The sequence below is a fragment of the Psammomys obesus genome, unplaced genomic scaffold (assembly GCF_907164565.1).
Source record: "Psammomys obesus unplaced genomic scaffold, mPsaObe1.curated_primary_1811, whole genome shotgun sequence".
Taxonomy (NCBI): Eukaryota; Metazoa; Chordata; class Mammalia; order Rodentia; family Muridae; genus Psammomys; species Psammomys obesus.
In genome coordinates, this window is record NW_026596134.1 from 25,133,698 (window position 1) to 25,150,473 (window position 16,776).

At 52.8% G+C, this 16,776-nt stretch overlaps 1 protein-coding gene across 1 annotated transcript in view; it reads left to right on the forward strand.

Moving 5' to 3' along the window:
* The first annotated feature begins 1,901 nt into the window (after positions 1 to 1,901).
* The window catches only part of Ltbp2 (latent transforming growth factor beta binding protein 2), an 88,733-nt gene continuing 73,858 nt past the window's right edge, over positions 1,902 to 16,776 (forward strand). Inside the window, exons 1-2 of the mRNA XM_055593092.1 lie at positions 1,902 to 2,478; positions 8,500 to 8,570. Of these exons, the coding sequence (XP_055449067.1) occupies positions 2,003 to 2,478; positions 8,500 to 8,570 (547 nt within the window). The 5' untranslated portion in view covers positions 1,902 to 2,002. The remainder of the gene's footprint in view (positions 2,479 to 8,499; positions 8,571 to 16,776) is intronic.

Consider the following 16,776-nt stretch of genomic DNA (forward strand, 5'->3'; position numbering starts at 1 on the left):
GCTCACACCATCTCTAACTCCAGCTCCAGGGATCCCATACGGCTGGCCTCCAAGGACCCCCGCACTCACGTGCACATGCCGACATGGAGACAAGCCTACACCTAGTCAAAAGTAATTTTTAAAAGAATAGGGAAGAGCTGGGTGGTGGCAGCATGTATCTTTAATCCCAGCACTCAGAGGGCAGGCAAATCTCCCAGGTGAAGGCCAACCTGGTCTATAGAGTGAGTTTTAGGACAGCCAGGGCTACACAGAGAAACCCTTTTTCGGGGGTTGGTGGGGGTGGGGGAAGAAAGGAAAGAAAAGGGGAAAAAAAGAAAAAAACAAGTAGGAAAGGAAAACTTACTAAAGCCATGAAGATAAAGCAGCCACTCCTGGGTGATGGTGTGCGGTGATGTTTGCGTGAGGGGAAGAAATGAACACTCCAGGTGGAGAGGAGAGCGGTGCTGGCAGTGTGCAATGTGTGTGCAGAGTGGAGATGGCCAGAGCAGGTGCTCTGTAATGAGTACAGAGCAAGGGGAAACTCCGGTCGGCCAGAGAGCCAGCTGCACACAGGATTTCGTAGGCCAATGCCTAGTATTGAGTCCTTCGGTGCTACGGTAGGTTTCTGGGAGGGGAGAGGCTGTTAGGGGGAGTTGTAAGTGGTGCCCTTTACCCGCTCTTTCATTCTGTCTCCCCAGGAGGAAGCAGGCTGTGAACACACTTCCAGGAAAACTGTACTTGCCCAGGCCTTTAGGCTTTGCGGCAGGGAACATGGGGGAGAACGGCAGCAGATAGAAGAAGATGTGCGAACCCAGCCCAGCAGGGCCAACCAGAGAAGCTCGTGCAGTCTTCCTCGGAAATCCTCCAAGGAGTCCAGGGAGTGGAGTGTGGACCAGAAGCCACAGGCTTGGAGTGTGTGTGTGTGTGTGTGTGTATGTGTGTATTTATTTATTTTTGGAATTCTGAATTTTATTAGAGAATATAGAAGTCCAGTGCGCTACCCATTGAGCCACGGAGCCACCCTCAGGCCTGGCTTTTATCTCCCTCTTTGGCAATGCTCTCCTTTAGCCACCTTATTCAAGAGGCTCTAGGTCTACCTTCGGGAAGAGGGAACACGTCTTCCAGAGGCAGCCATCATCCCCACAGGCCCAGGCAAAGCCTTGATGCCACCGGAAGCCGATTAAGATCTAGGAGCAAAGGCGGCTGGCAGTACGTGTCACTGCAGGACACGCGTGCCAAGGGCGCGTCCCGCTCCACCAGGGGGCGCACGCCCCCGGGGGACCTTCCGCGCAGGCGTCCGGCTCCTGGGGAGCTGCCCCAGGGACACCTGCAGTCTCGCCTTGCGCCCCCAGCGGCCAGGGGACGAAGCGACGAGACCTGGCGCGCACGCCTCGGGCTCTGTCCCCATTAGTCTGGGTCTGGGTACCTTCCCCGACCCCCTTCGGACCTGAACAGCAGCCCCGTGAGGTCCGGAGCAGGAAATGCATCCAGGACGGGTGGACCATTCGCGGCTGCTCGGGGCAGGAGAAAGGCACCTCGGGTGCTCTGGTCCAGGCAGACGCCGTCTGTCCTTCCAGTCCCCGGGTCTGCCCCCACGTCGCCCGCAGCTCCTCACGGGTTAATCCCCTCGCCGCCCGCTCGCTTCTCGGTGCCAAAGTGGGTGTTGCTGGAATTCCTGTCTCCCGTAATAAGGGGGCCGAGCTGTCCCTCCAAGGAGGGGGCATGGCGTGGATAAAAGAGGCGAAGAAGCAGGGGGCGGTTTCCAAAAATAAAACCCTCCGGTTCCCCTTCTGACGGCCGCGGGGCGGGCGCGAAGGTGCCGCGGACCCGGGCTCGGGGCGCAGCCCGGGCAGCTCACGCCCTACAAGCCCTTACCCGGGAATCCCCGCACCCCCAGACGGCTGCTTCGGAGGCCCCCTAGACGGGAAGGGGCGAGCCTCCAGGCGGGTCGCTGGAGCGAACGGCGCAGAGCATCTCCCCGCCAGGTCTCTGGTACCCACAGCTCCGCAGCCACTCTGGCGCCATGAGGGCGCCGACCACCGCCCGCCGCCCCGGGCGCGTCCTACGGGTGCGCTGGAGGGGCCTCCTGCCGCTCGCCCTGGCTCTCTTGGTGGGGACAAGTCGCGCCCAGAGGGATTCCGTCGGGAGGTACGAACCAGCTAGCCGGGATCCGAACCGGTTGTGGCGCCCCGTGGGCAGCCACCCCGCGGTGGCTGCTGCCAAGGTGTACAGCCTGTTCAGGGAGCCCGACGCGCCGCTGCCCGGCTCCTCGCTCTCGGGGTGGAACCAGCCGGGCCAGGAGGGCCCCGGGAGACCCGCCGAGGCCGAGGCCAGGAGGCCGTCCCGTGCCCAGCAGCCGCGTCGAGTCCAGCCACCTGTCCAGGCTCGGAGAAGCAGCGCCCGGGGCCAGCAGCAGCCGGCAGCCCGGGCCGCGCCTTCCGTCGTGCGCCTGGCGACCCCTCAGCGACCCTCGGCCGCGCGGCAAGGGCGACTCACCGGGTGAGCAACTGGAGAGGGGATGGTGGCCAGGGCGAGGGGTCCCTGCACCCCAGACGACCGAGCCTTCGGTGGCACGACCCCTCTGTCCTCAGTACCGTAGAGAAAGCGCTCTAAGGTTCCGAAGCCAGAGCTTCGGACCAGATTTCAAAAGTTTTTGTTTATTTTATTTTTTTTTGGGGGGGGAGGGTTAATAGCCTCTAATATCCACTATCCTTTCCCCAGCTCACCTGGAACTCCGACGTTAAGTTCTTGTGCGTTTCTAGAGTGCTGGGCTAACCAGCTCTTGCACTGGCTGGGTGGGCGCTCCGGCCCCTTGAGGCCCAGGGAAGGTTAAGCTGGGGGGGGGCAGTAGGTGGAGGCGGGGGGCGGGGGAGTGAGGACACCGGGGCGTGAAGACAGAAGCATCTCCAGGAAGGGGCCGGTGCGCCGAGACTAGTGTGTGGTCGGGGCTCAGGTCTGCCAGGACGTGCAGAGAAGGCTGCTGCGTGAGGGACCGGGTCTGTGTGTGCCAGTGAGTTTAAGTCGGCGCTGTTTGTGCATATCGTGAGGCCAAGCCTCCCTCCAACTCTTCAACCCGCTGCTGGCCCTGGGCTCTGTTACCACGGAAGGAGGCCCCCTCCCCTGCCCCAATAACTCCTTGCCCAGTCACAGTGGCTGCTAGGTATGCCTGAGGATTCAGGTGTCTCTGGGGCGAGCGCACGGCAGCTGGCAGCGCTGGACTGGTCTAGGAGGAGGCTTTGGCAGCCCTTGCCCTGAGCGTGATTTATCTGTTGGTTTTAGTCCCGGGGAGCGGTACCTCTAGTTCCGCCGTGAAGGATCTTCTGCCTCCGGGCCTTTGCACTCTCTTCCCGCCTGCAGTGTTCACCTCCCGTGTTTTAGCAGCATTCACTGTGTCTCTCACCCCTTCTCTGCCCTCGCCCTGCTTTATGCTTCCTGATAGCATTTACCCCCTCAATAGAGTTCTGTTTCTGCTTATGTGGCCAGACTTATACAAGTTCTAGGTAAGCAGGGGATTTTTTTTGTTGTTGTTGTTGTTGTTGTTGTTCGCCTGTGTTCCCAAAAGATCAGTGCCTGCACCTAGCTGGTTTTCCCTGAGTCTGAATGGACTCCCAGCCTCCCTTTCGCGGGGCGAGCTGAAAGTCTGAAGGTCACAGATCCACCTGCTGCCCAGCGGCTCTGCTCCTGCATTGGGCCCCTCAAGGAGAGCTGACCGACACCTGCCCTGTTTCAGCCTTCCCCCGTTTCCTGACTTGTGCAGGCTACTGCATGATTCCATGTGCTGAGCATGGGAGAGGACCCAGCGTCCATCCTGCTGGGAGGGCTAGTTAGTTATTAAAGTCAAGTTGGAGGCCTGGTGAACGTGCAGAGGAGCAATCCTGCAGTGGAGATGGCCAGAGCGGCGCCTAGAGAGGCGGCTGTCACGCAGGCTTACCACTGCCTCAGAACAAGGGCTTTTTGGGTGTGCCCAGGGGTGAGAATGAAGCCCCAGTGTAGGGGAGCCAGGGGCTGAGGAAAATGAAGTTTAGGCTGTCATGGGCCGGGATTATACTTCAGGTGTGTGTGTGCACGCGTGTGTGTTGTAAGATGCTATTAGAAATCATAAGGTAAGCTGGTAGTGGTGGTGCAAGCCTTTGATCCCAGCACTCAGGAAGGCAGAGTTCGAGGCCAGCCTGGCCTACAAAGCAAGTCCAGGACAGCCAGGGCTCTGTTAAACAGAGAAACCCCGTCTCAAGAAAGCAAAAAATGAAATAACATAAAACAGAATCATAAAGTGGAGCAAAGCTTTGTCACCAGGACCAAGCTGGCAGAAACACCCAGGTGGGTAGCTGTGGGCTGGGTGCCACCCACAGGCACCTGCTACAAACACAGATGCGTTCCCATGCTGAAGTTGGCTCCTCAGTCAGCTTTGGCAGATATGGATTCCTCTGGCAGCCCGTTCATCCCCCTGGGGAGGGGCCCAGGGACAAAATTATTTTTTAACTTCCTCAATCCACATCCATTCTGGCCACGGGGTGCAGGTTAGAGCTAGGGACCAAGTGCCATCTGCTGGTGGAATATAGAACTGCACTGTTTCTCATGAGTTTTTTGGTTTTTTTTTTTTTTTTGTTTTTTTTTTTTTTAACTCCTTCAATATGCACTATTCCAGACCCTGGGGGTATAGCGTCGGGTAAGATACATAAACTCCCAGGTGGTGGTAGTGCTCGCCTTTAATCTCAGCACTCTGGGGGCAGAGGCTGGCGGATCTCTGAATTTGAAGCCAGCCTGGTCTACAGAATGAGTTCTAGGACAGCCAGGGAAAGAGAAACCCAAACCCAAAACCGAAACCAAGACCAATAAAATAAAATAATAAAATAAAATAAAATACAGATAAACCCTGTCCTGTCCTTATGGAATTGTTGATGTACTGGTATTTAAAGAAAATATGTGCCAGGCACTGTGCTAAGTGTCTGAGGTATAGTAGTGCACAATGTGGCTACGGAACAGCCCACAGAGACTCACTAAGCCGCTGATCCCAGTACTCAGTGTTTCTGGAAGCTGCCCCATAACCGCCCGTCTTTACATTTCCCTCGTATTCTCTTATCTTCTCTCCTTCCACCAAGTGGGTCCCAGGGATTGAACTCAGGCTGTAAGCTTGGTAGCGCCACCTTGCCAGCTTTTTTTTTTTTTCCTTTATCAACACATTATTAAAGTGACGGGATTCCATGTTATAACTTTTGAAATCAGTTATAGAATTTGACACGAATATTGAAGGCACTGGAAATAACAGAGCTCACAATTTCATTTACTTTCAGGCTTTTTTTTTCTTTTTTATATTTATATTTCTTTTTCTTTTCCTTCTCTCATATAATTACATCCCAGCCTCAGTTTCCCCTCCCTCTTCCCCTTCCAGTTCCCCCCACCAGATCCACCTCATCTCCTTTCCCTTCAGAAAAGGGCAGGCCTCCCAGGGATAAAAACCAAACACGGCACATCAAGTTGCAATAAGACTAGAGTTGAAATTTCTTCTACAAATTTGCCTCCCTCTTTCCCCAGCTAACCACTGCTTTGGCTTTAAACATTTCCAGGGTGTTTCATACTATTGCCACAGAGCACCCAATATTGCCTTGCATATTTCAAACTTAGATAAGTGGTAGGGTATTGTACTCCTCTCCAATGTCTTTCCTTCCTTATTAGGCATATGAGATTTAACTGTGATAATATACAGCTCAAGTTTAATCATTTTGACTGTTGTATATTGTTCCTTTGTCTAAATATACCACAGTTTATTTATCCATCCTTCTGTTTCTGGCTGTTTAGATGAGTTAACATTTTTTTTATCATCACATACAGAGCCTGACTCATTTTTTTCTGCATAAATAAGTCCGTAATTAAAAGGAAACTTTGTATCATCATTGCAAGTTAAAAGTAGTACTATTTGTCAAAAAGGAGAAAGGAAATGAAGAAATGTAGGAAAATTTGAAATTAAAAAGAAAAAGTTTTCAGTTCAGGTCAGGAAGCTGAACCGTGTGGCCTGTGCCCTCTATGGAGAAGCAGACTGGCTGTGCCCAGGGGCACGACCCAACATGAAGACCTAGCCGCGGATGGAGACCTGCTCACTAGCCTAAGTAGGTTAGGAAAATCACGGAACAGGGAATCACGTCCTTGCCACGTGAGTCAGTGCTGCTGAGTTTGCTAGCCGTGTAAACCCAACACCCCCTTTCCTACCCTCAGCCCACTTCCATAGGAGCCCTGGATTGGGTGAATAAAAGGAGTATTTCATGTATACCATGCATTAGGCACTGTGTTGGCCTACAGAGGCAAAGAGGAGAAGGGATACCCAGTAGAGAGGTAGACCCCAGGGACATGAGCCACCACTACTAAATGATGACAAATGAGTTGGAGGGAGGCTGGACACTGGTCGGAGGAGCTTTACACACACACACAAAGATAATGTCTGATGTGGAAGTCTGGGATTATGCAGGTTTCTCACAGCAAACATGAGGCAGATGCAGTGGCCTCCCGGCTGCTCTCCTGGCTGGGCCTGCAATATCCTCAGAGATGTCCACTGGTATCCGAGTCCCTTTTAAGTGCCCTTCCAGCACCATCCTGTCCCTTCTGCTGGCAGCCTTTGACCCTGGCCAGTCTCTGCTCTAAGCACGGGACATCCCTTAGGACTCCTCAATAAGCAGGGCAAGGTAGGCCTGGCTGGGGTGATGGGTAGCTTGGGGGGAGTCTCTTGGGGCAGGATTTATGCTATGAATTCCCAGCCAAGTAGGCTTCTTGGTCTATGCTCAGTTCCCACAGGCGCTGTTTCTCAGAAAACTGCCCGGGCGTGCAGCCTGTTTTCTCTCAAAGACCTTCCAAGCCTCAGAGGCCTTGTCACTACCACAAGGAGTAGAGACTTCCAAATGACTGGACTGTTTTTCCCTTCTGACTGGGTACATGCTGGAAGGCCCTGGGCCTGGGGGTGGGGATGGGGAGTGGGTAGCTCTCTCCTTGGGGCCTGTTGACTTGGGCCTTGACTGGAAGGAGAACTTTATGCAATCAGGATGGTGCTGGAGTTGGTGGCCAGCAAGAGAGAGCTCTTGGCCGGCAGGCCATTCTGTAAGCTTCCTGGGAGGCCGTGCCCCACAATGCTGGGAGCAAGGGCCAGGAATGGGCCTCAGCCTTTGCAGGCTTTAGGAATTTATTTTGAATTCTTCGTATGACTCCCACAACCGCACAAGCTTTGGGGTCCACTCAGATGTCAAACAATCTCCTAAGCGGCACCAGATGCTCGTCATCTTGGCCCCAAGGATCCCAGGAATGGCCACCCACTCCAGCCTCTGGCTCCCCTACTTCTCCCACCCACTCCCACTCACCCCGTTTCATTTCTGTTCCTTGTGACTAGGCCCAGAGAGGCAGAGCCAACCTCGCCTGCTCTGACCCCAGGGGTCTGACCCAAGGAATACTTTTTCTAGGGAGCTTCCCTTGTCTGCAGGTGGAGAGCTTTGGAGAACCTTCTGATGGCTCTCGCCAGACACCTGAAGACAACGCCCAGACACGTGGCGTGAATGTCCCCCCAGGACCAAACGTTGAGTTCTCATGAAGGTGTCAGGGCTAGGTGCATCGCCCGTGTACCACACTCTGTGGCCTTCCCAAGTGGAAAGTGTGCTTGCTGGGCAGAGGCAGCTTAGCTACGCCCCCTTCTTGGGAGCCGTCACCCTGGAAGCCTTTCTCGAACAATGACCTGAGAGCCCTGTTTATTTAGTCTCCTACTTGGCACGGGAAGGTCTCGCGCACACGCGCGCACACACAGACATATCCATGAGACTCTATTTATACATGACTTCCCTGGAATTGTCAGCATTTTGCAGGCAAGGAGAATAGTGTGCGGTTTTTGGTGAGAGACATTATAGACCTCGAGCCTGGCTTAGAGTTCAGCCAACTTAGGGTTTGTTTTGTTTTGTTTTGATTTGATTTGTTTTGTTTTCGGTGTTCTGGATAAAGCCCAGAGCCTCCAGCATGCTGGGCAGGCGTGCTCTCACTGAGATACCCACTAGCCTGCCAACCTAGATTTGAATCTGTTTCTGGCACTCAGTGGGTACGTGGCTTTGGCAAGCAAATGAAACTCTCTGTGCTTGCTTACCCCCTTGTCCTTGTTCCTCTGTGTGTGTGTGTGTTTTATTGTTTGAGATGACGTCTCGATACATAGCCGTGGCTGGCCTAGAACCCCTGTCAGTATACCGCCATGCTCTGCCTGTATTGACTGCTCTGTGCTGGGTCCTAGACAGCTTTTTATCACAGTCACCCAGCGAGGCAGGCATTATGTTCATTGTGCAAATGGGGTATGCAGGGGATGTCAGGAGGGACAAGATTCAGCTTTGCTCTTCATCACAGCTTTGCTCTTTGTTGTTCGTTCCTGGACCAGGTGGCCTCCCTGTGGAATGGGACAGTCTTTCTAGCCTTCGAGTGCTTCCCCAAGCCCTGCCCGAAGGGGGCCATTCGAACAGCCCCAGCTCCCAGCATCCTTGTGTTAACACTGTTCTGGTGACTCCACAGGAGGAACGTCTGCGGGGGACAGTGCTGTCCAGGCTGGACGACATCAAACAGCACGAACCACTGTATCAAACGTGAGTGCCTCCTGCCCCATTCACCCCTCTTGCTCTTGAGATAGACCAGGAACTGCAGCGGACAGCTCTCCCTGGGCCTCCTCCTGAGGATGCAGCCAGTGTCCAGAGGACAGGCGATGAGCAGTGGAAGGGAGGTTTAAAGATGCCTCCAAAAGAAAACTGTTTCTCAAGCAGATTCCTGTTCGTCTTTTAAACTTCCTGCATTTCTTTCTTCTGGTCCACTGTGTTGGTGTCCATGTTTTCGATATGCAGAATATGCCTCCAGGGGCACCATTCTTATTGTGAGCTGTAGGAATCCACTTCTGCCCTGGCCCCTGGCTCACCGTCCTGGCCTATCAGGCAGGCATGATGCTAGGATGATCAGATAAGGCTCCGAGTCTGTGTCTGGAAGAGCCTTCTCTCAGATACTCTGAAGCCTGCCAAGGTGTCTTAAATGTGGGGGAAAGAAAGACATCCTCTTAGCTACGTGGAGACCAAGGATGGGGGCAGGAGAGTCATGGCCTCTAGGCTGGCCCCTTACCCAAGGGTGGGAGAACCGTGACCCACATCATGTCAAGAGCCAGTATTTACGTAGTACTTACTTTATACAAAGTGTGCTTAACATTCCCGTTTGGTAGAAGAAAAAACTAGTCAGGTGACAGCAGGAGCAGAATGGAACTCAGACAACCTGACTCCAGAATGCTTCTATACCCTGCTACCGGGTGTATAATCCTATCTTCTGGTCGTCGCTCTGCGCGGGGGTGTTGGGGATGGTAGTGTATAGCCTGGGGCTGCTACTAGCTAAGAGTTGGGTGTTATGATTGCCCAACCCCTGGCCAGGCTCGCCATGGGCATTTTCACAGTCAAGCTTCTCCAAGCATATTTACTTATCCTCCACCTTTGCGGAAACCAAGGCTTTGGCTGGGTGATACGGCCAAGGGTAGAGCCCTGCACATGCTGAGCCTTGCCCCTGGCCCGTGACCTCTCTACAAAAGCTGTGACTGGCATTGCCCTCAGGTGATTCAGGGTATGGGGACATGGGGAACTCCTTTCTCCTTTGCACCCCAGGCTTCCTCCTGGGTCTACATCAGCTCCCTGCCCAATTGTCTCTCCCCGCCCCTTTGTAGCTGCCACTGACTCTGACAGACCCCAGCCTGACTGTGAGGTCTTGGTCTTGCCACTTCTTCCCTTCAGGGATGCACTGAGTTTCACAGCTAAAAATACTGGTGTGCTGCATGCCTGGTGTTCCCAGCATGGCGGAAGCCCTTTCTGTCATTCCCAGTGCGTCTTGAGATGGAGGCGTAATCGGGTTGTGATAGGAACAGGATAAAAATAATCAAACCCTAGGATCCTGCCTCAGGCCTCACGGCCCTGGCCCTTCTGCTATCTGTACATACAGCTCGAAGGACCTACAGACAAAAACCCAGCAGTGGTCTTGCCTATGTACCCTTTTCAGGTTGCCTGGATGAGTGGGACCATGAGAGCGCAGGTCCTCTGTGACCAGAGACCAAACTGGGAAGGAATCTGGGTCCCCCTTTCTTTCGTTCTTTTTCTTTGAGACAAGATCTCACTTTGTAGCCTTACCTAGCCTCAAACTCATGAACTTCCTGCTTCACCTTCTCAAGTACAGTGACTGTACGCTATAAGTCAACTAAGTCTTCTTCTTTTTCCTCCTCCTTCTCCTAATTATTATTATTAATCATTTTGTAGTGCTGGAGCTCTATGCATAGGGCTGTTGTATTAGACAGATGCTCTATAATGGAACCACATCCCCCACCTTCATTCATATTTTCAAAGGTGAAAAAAAGAGCCCTTTGGAGAAGTGGTGACTTGCTCAGGGTCCCTCACCTCCCTAGAGGACAGTGTGAGATCAAATCATCTTCAAGCCACTCCCTTGGGCAGAGAAATCAGGGAAGTGGGTGACCCAGTAGCTTTGTGCAAGGCAGAGGCTAAGGGCTAGGGCATGATGCCGGCATCTTAAAAAGCATCTTCGATGGCTGTAACTGTGGCTGAACACTCTGGAGGAGAGTTCGGGGTCCACTATCAGGTCCGCTACCAGAAGGGACTCATGGCTGGATGTTGTCACAAATCTCCAGGGAACGACACTGGAGAGACCATTCTGATGAGCAGATCCGAGGCAGACATGGGACTATGGTTCCTACAAGCCCCCTGGGGCTGCTGATGCTGCAGGGCCAGGAACCACACTTCCAGACCCCGTCGGGACCCTGGGAACTCTGTTCAAGCTTGGGGGAGGATATGGGTGTGTTCCAGAGAGCTCCGCCTTTGCAGGGAGCCTCCTTTGCTGAGGCTAGCTGGAAGAGGGCAGCCTTACAAGGGGTGGGCTTGAAACCCTGGGGCCTGAGGGGTCTGGGCCTGGCCACACTCAGCCCTCCAGGCCTGCAGGTTGCTTCTAACTCACTTGTGATTTTCCAGTATTCTTCTTTGCCAAACTGTAATTTCAACACTGGAAACTTGAGGTTGGATGAGTGCAGATTGTCTCAGACCGAGCATGCGTGCACCCTCATGTCTCGGAGGGTGCCCACGCTCCCCATTATTTCTCTGTCCAGCCTGGTTATGCTGCGCCACCCCGTAAAACCTGTCCCCTCACTCTCGGACCGGGCTGTAGGCTGGCAGCTCTCTGGAGGACCAGCCTATGCTGCTTGAAGCAGGCCGCCCAGCGAAGGGCTGTGTGGTAATCTGTTGGTCCCTGTGCTGTTTGCTTGTTGCTGTTTTGCTGCTAATGAGCCTAATGAGAAGCACGTGAACACTGGGGTGTTGGCCCTGCATAACTGGGCCCAAGGCTGGGTAGAATGTAGTGCTCTCGGCTCCACACCCTGACAGCTGGCTCTCTGCTTCCCCAGTGGCTTTTCATTGCCCTCTCCTCTCTACTCAGCTGCCCTCCAGGATGGGGGAGATGCCATGCCAGCGAATGTCCTGGATTCTGTCCCAGCAATTTCATACAGATAGGTGCCTTCCAGGCAGGCGGGAGATGAGAGCAAACAAGGAGGAGTATATGACATACCCCCCTTTCAGTCTTGGCCCCCAAACCATGTGGAGACTTAGTCCCTCTTTTGGAACCCCAAATATGAGGACTTGATATATATCCATGTGCAGAAGTGCTGCTCCTGGCTCTACCGCCCCTAGCCCTGGCTCCTCTCTTCTCTCACGGAAGCAATCCTCAACCCTGACACACTATTGCACCTCCCTGGCTAGCCTGCTCCCTTCTCCCAAAGTCGCTGGCGCCTGGGAAACTCCTCTTGTCTCCGGCTGCCACACTGCCGTATCCCCAGTTCTCTCTCTACCTTGGTGGGGCCTGGAACTGGGCCATCGTTTCCTCCCTTGGTCTTGGTATCTGCCCTTTTTTTCTATGGCCTTGCCAGCTCTTCTGCATGATTCATGTGTTTATGTGTTTGTGGAGGGAGCTGGCGGGGGGTGGGGTGGGGAGGGCATGGCAGTGGGATGTGAGATGGCTGTCCTGTTTATAGCTGCCCACTTGGAGAGATTATTCTGTTTTCTCACGCTGGCTTACCTCGGTCTCCACACAACTGGGGGAGGGGCTGCAGAGCCCCCTTCCTATCTTCTCTAGACCAGAAGACGCAGAGTCGGAGTCCACTCTGGGAACCCAGAGGCAATTCCCTGCAGTGGCTGAGGAAGGGCCAGTCTCTAGATCCCAACTCTTGCAGTAAGACCCAAGGTTAAGAGTCCCTGCATTAGATTCTGGCACCAGATCTAAGGAGATGGTGTTTGAGCCCCAGGTTTCCATCCTTGGGTAAGGAACTAGCTTCCTTTTTGGCTGAGTCTCAGCCATGCAGTGTGTGACAGCTTGTCTTGCGGATTACAATCTATAACTCTCAGTGTGCCACGTGCTGTACTGATTTTTTTTAATCTTTTAATAAAAGAGTTACTTATTTTTATTTTATGTGCACTGGTGTTTTGCCCACATGTAGGTCTGTGTGAGAGTGTCACGTCTCCTGGGACTGGAGGTACAAGACAGTTGTGGGTGCTGGGAGTCGAAACCTGGTCCTCTGGAAAAACAGCTTAACTTCTTAACTGCTGAGCCATCTCTCCAGACCTATGTTACCGATTTTGTTGTTTTAGTACGATGTCTCTTGAGGCTAGATTTGATCTTTTGCCTCCTTTGCAGATAAACCTGGATATTTGTCCTCACCAGAGAGCAGGGATTCAGCAGTCTGTATATGAAGCCAGTCTCCAGCTCCTAAGGGCCAGGCCTTACCCCCATTCTCTCTGCTAAATGAGCAACCGTGCAGACAGCCTGGCACACGGTCAGGCATATGGCATTTGGAGAACAGTCCCCTAGAGCCTGTGTAGAGACCCACTTGGTGGGTGTGTGGCTGTGGACAAGCTGCTCACGCTGTCTGTCTCGTGTCCTCTTCTGCGCTCGGTGACTGATGATAATTCCTCCTTCCAGAGTTGTAAGGAACAAATGAGGTAACTTAGGCCAAATGTTTCATTCACAGTCTGCTGTGCTCCATAGGCTCTTTACAGAGAGAGAGCCTTGGTTTTTGGCTTTGATTTTCTAAGGGCTGCCCCCCAACCCCCAGCACGTAGCACCTTCCCGGGCTAAGCTGGGAAATCCCTTTCTGTTGTCCAACCCCTATCAGCTTTCCCAGAAGTCCTCCCTGTGACCTAGGGGACCTGGTGATGGAGTCCTGAGTGTGCATTTGCTCCCGACTTCTTGGTCCAGAGCTTCCACACGGTGTGGTAGGCACTGAACAATACTCCTTCCGGTTCTTACCTCAGTGCTACGAAAGAATCCTGTTTCTCTTTTTCTGGGCCCCACTTAGCTTTCCCTGAGGGTGCTTGCCTGATTCTATCCAAACACGTAGAAGACTCACAAGTGGGAAGGCTCCAAGTTTGGACCCAGAATCCCCTACATCAGACCCTTGTTTCAACCACTTCATAGCATGGTGATGTTAGGCAAGTTTATGCAAAGCTGCATACCTCAGTTTCCCCATCTACCAGGGATGGTAATAGTAACCATAGTAGTTAGAAGAACATAGAAAGCAGTTGATGTTGGACTTGTTTAACAAGCCTTAGGAAAACAGGGTAAGGCAAGGGTAGGTTCATGATTTCTCTGTCTGTCTCCCTCTCTTTTTCTCTCTCTCTCTCACACAGGGCTTTGCACTATAGCTCCAGGTTGGCTTGGAACTCACTATGTACTACTGACTGGCCTCAAACTTGCATCCCTCTCCCTGCCTCAGCCTCCCAGGTGCTGGGATTACAGATGTATGCCACGACATCTGGCAGGATCTTTATTTCTGCACTAATTGGTTAGAATGGCCAGGAGCCAGAGGCTTAAGCCAGTGGATAAACTCATCTCAGGATGGGAAGTTATGCCGAAGTTGTTAGGAAATGGTGGCGAAGAAGACAGGACGAGGCTAAAGAAATTGTGTGAGCTCAACGGAGACCCCATAATAAGAAATACACAGCCACCGAAAGATGTTGTGTAAGGTACTATAGTTCTTCGTGGCAAGCAGGTGTACACACACACACAAACACACACACACACACACACACACACACACACACACACTGAGGATCTTTGCACTATGAGATGTCCTCAGCCAGGAGATTCCTGAAGCCAGGTGCTGGGTTCTCTGGCCCAAGCACAGTGCCTGGTCCCCTCTACACACTACTGTGTCCTCGGTGTTCCTTACCCTGACTAATGGCTTCTTCTGTACCTGCTACTAAACAACAGGTTCCCCGGGACTTCCCCATCCCTTCTTTTATTACTTTCTGCCTGCACTGCTCCTGGAGCAGTCTGCTTTCTCATAGCCATAGACACTGTCTCGTACACACTGCCACCAGCCCGTATTTACAGATACTCTCAGCCAGACTTGACCTCGAGGCTCTCGAGTCTGCTGCCTACTCACCGATTGCTTCCCTGACTGTCTGACCAACCCCAGCTTGTACAAATGAGCTCACGCTCTCTCTAACCCTGAGCCAGTTTTTGCTCACAGTGTAAAACAGCATCCCCACGTAGCTAGGGGCACGTGGGACACCTTCATCTTGCTCATGTCTTGTCATCATTCTTTGCCAAGCCATGGTTGTTTTCAGTCCTCAAGTCCTTGGCCCCCTTCCTCCTGGGATGCCTCTCTGGTCTTGGGTGTCAGCAGTGATCTACTCTGTAGGAGTCTCCTGGCTGCTCTTTCTCTTTCCCCTTAATGCATCAGCTTACCTTCTGCTGTGGAGTTCCCAAACCAGTGTCCCTTCTAGCCTGGGCCCCTTAATTTGTATACTTCCTGGCTCTGGGCCTCCTCTAGTCTGTAGCAAATACCACTGTGTTGGGCTCTGCCTCCACTCACTGCCCTGTGTGCCTGGCCTCTGGTCATTTTTCCAGCCTCTGTATCATGCTCCTCAGGGGAGCAGCCTCTAACCACTCTGCTTATAACGAGTTGCTGCACATCGGTCTTGCTTTTCTGGATCTTGGCCCCTTAACTGTTGCCTCCATGTCATCATGTCCTGATTTCTCTTCTTCCGTTTCTTTGTTTATGTGTTTTCTGATAGCCTTGTTATTAATTTGGAAGTTCCCTGAAGGAATGGACCGAATCTGGCTCCTTTACCATTCTATGTGGGCAGTAAATATTGGGTGCCCGGCCATGTTCTAGCTAATAGCACAGCCTGCCAGTGGTAATGGCTCCTACACCCGGCACAGTTAGGAGTCAGAGAGTCTGTGATGACAAGGTATCACTTGCCTCCATGCTCGGCCATGGGCAGGGGGTACCAGGGGCAGATGGCCACACAGTAATCCTTGAACTGTCCTCTATGCTCTTGCTGCTGCTTTCCAAGAAGAGGCTCATCACAGGCTCGCCCCTGATGGTGTTTGTTCTGGTCCCTCTCCATCTCTCATCGCTAGAGGCCCTGATGACACTAAAATCTCGCAAGCCCTGGCTTCCCTCGGCCAAGTCAAGGTTGCGGGATGGACATACCCTGAAGTCTCTTCCACAAGTCTGGTGGGGACTGTGACTGCTTTCTGCCCCAGTCCCTGGTCCTCAGCCTCCAAGTGGCCCAGCGTCTCAGCATTTGTTAAAGCAATTAACAGGGCGGTCCAGACCAAGAGCCTGGGGCCAAAGTCTGACTCACACCTTCCCTTCCTCCCCTCCGGCCGCCAAACAGTAGAGGCCCACTTGGCTTGCCAGACAGCGTCTGCAGAGAGTGTACAAGGGGCCAAAAATGGCATCTTTCTCTCATTAGAGGCTTTTATGTGAATACAACTGTTATTTTGGAGTCTAGTGCTTGGCGAGCCTCTGAGCCCCAATGCTGTTTGCAGCAGTTCAGAGAGAAGCGGTCCAGCACAGCTGTGGTGTGAGCAGCAGGGGCAAGGCCCCGGAGCCTGGGGGGCTCTGACTTCTCTATAGCATGGAGGCTCAGGCCCAAGGTTCTGACAGGTAAAGCCCTCCTCATGGGGCTTAGGTGAAAAGGATGGGTCCACAGAGGGTTCTAAGCATATGTGAGCGTGTCAGGGCCGAGGTGTTACCCCCACCCATAAACACATTCCTAAGGTGAGGTGCACAGGGAGGTCCTGGGGCAAGTATTGTGGACGGCTGGAATCTATCAGCTCTGTAAAGACTTCAGGGTGAGAAAGAGCTCAGTAGCATAGAGCCAGGTTGTTAGCAGCCTTCTAGGCAGAATATAGGAAAAGCAGAGAGCTTGGTTGGGGTAGAGAGAAAGAGAGAGAGAGAGAGAGAGAGAATGTGTGTGTGTTAGAGAGAGAAAAGGAAGGTGTCCCTGGGACCCAGAAGAAAGAAGTGATGACAAAAACTTATCTAGGGAGGTTGGAGTGTGAAGAGAGGGCTGTCTTTACAGTTGTACTTGTTTCTGCACATTAGCCTAGGCTGGAGAGTGGGAGCGGGGCATGGCTGAGAATTTCAAAAGCCATCTTGCCCCAACCCATTGCTTTTGTGTGTTGTCGACTAGAACGTTCGGTAGGATGGACATGTTTTATATTTTGCTGTCCAATGTGGTTGCCACAAACCACATGTGACTAGTAGACACTTGAAATGTGGCTAATGAGAAGGAGAAACTGAGTTTTAAATTTTATTACCTCTCAATCCAAACCCATTTGCACTTAAATAACCACATCCAGCTCTCGGCTATGGTACTTGATTACATTGGACAGGTGGTTTTAGAGAGCGCAGCGGGTGTGCTCTGCCAGGATCTGTAGAGAGGTGGATTAACAGCCTGTCTCCTGAGCAAGACGAAGGGT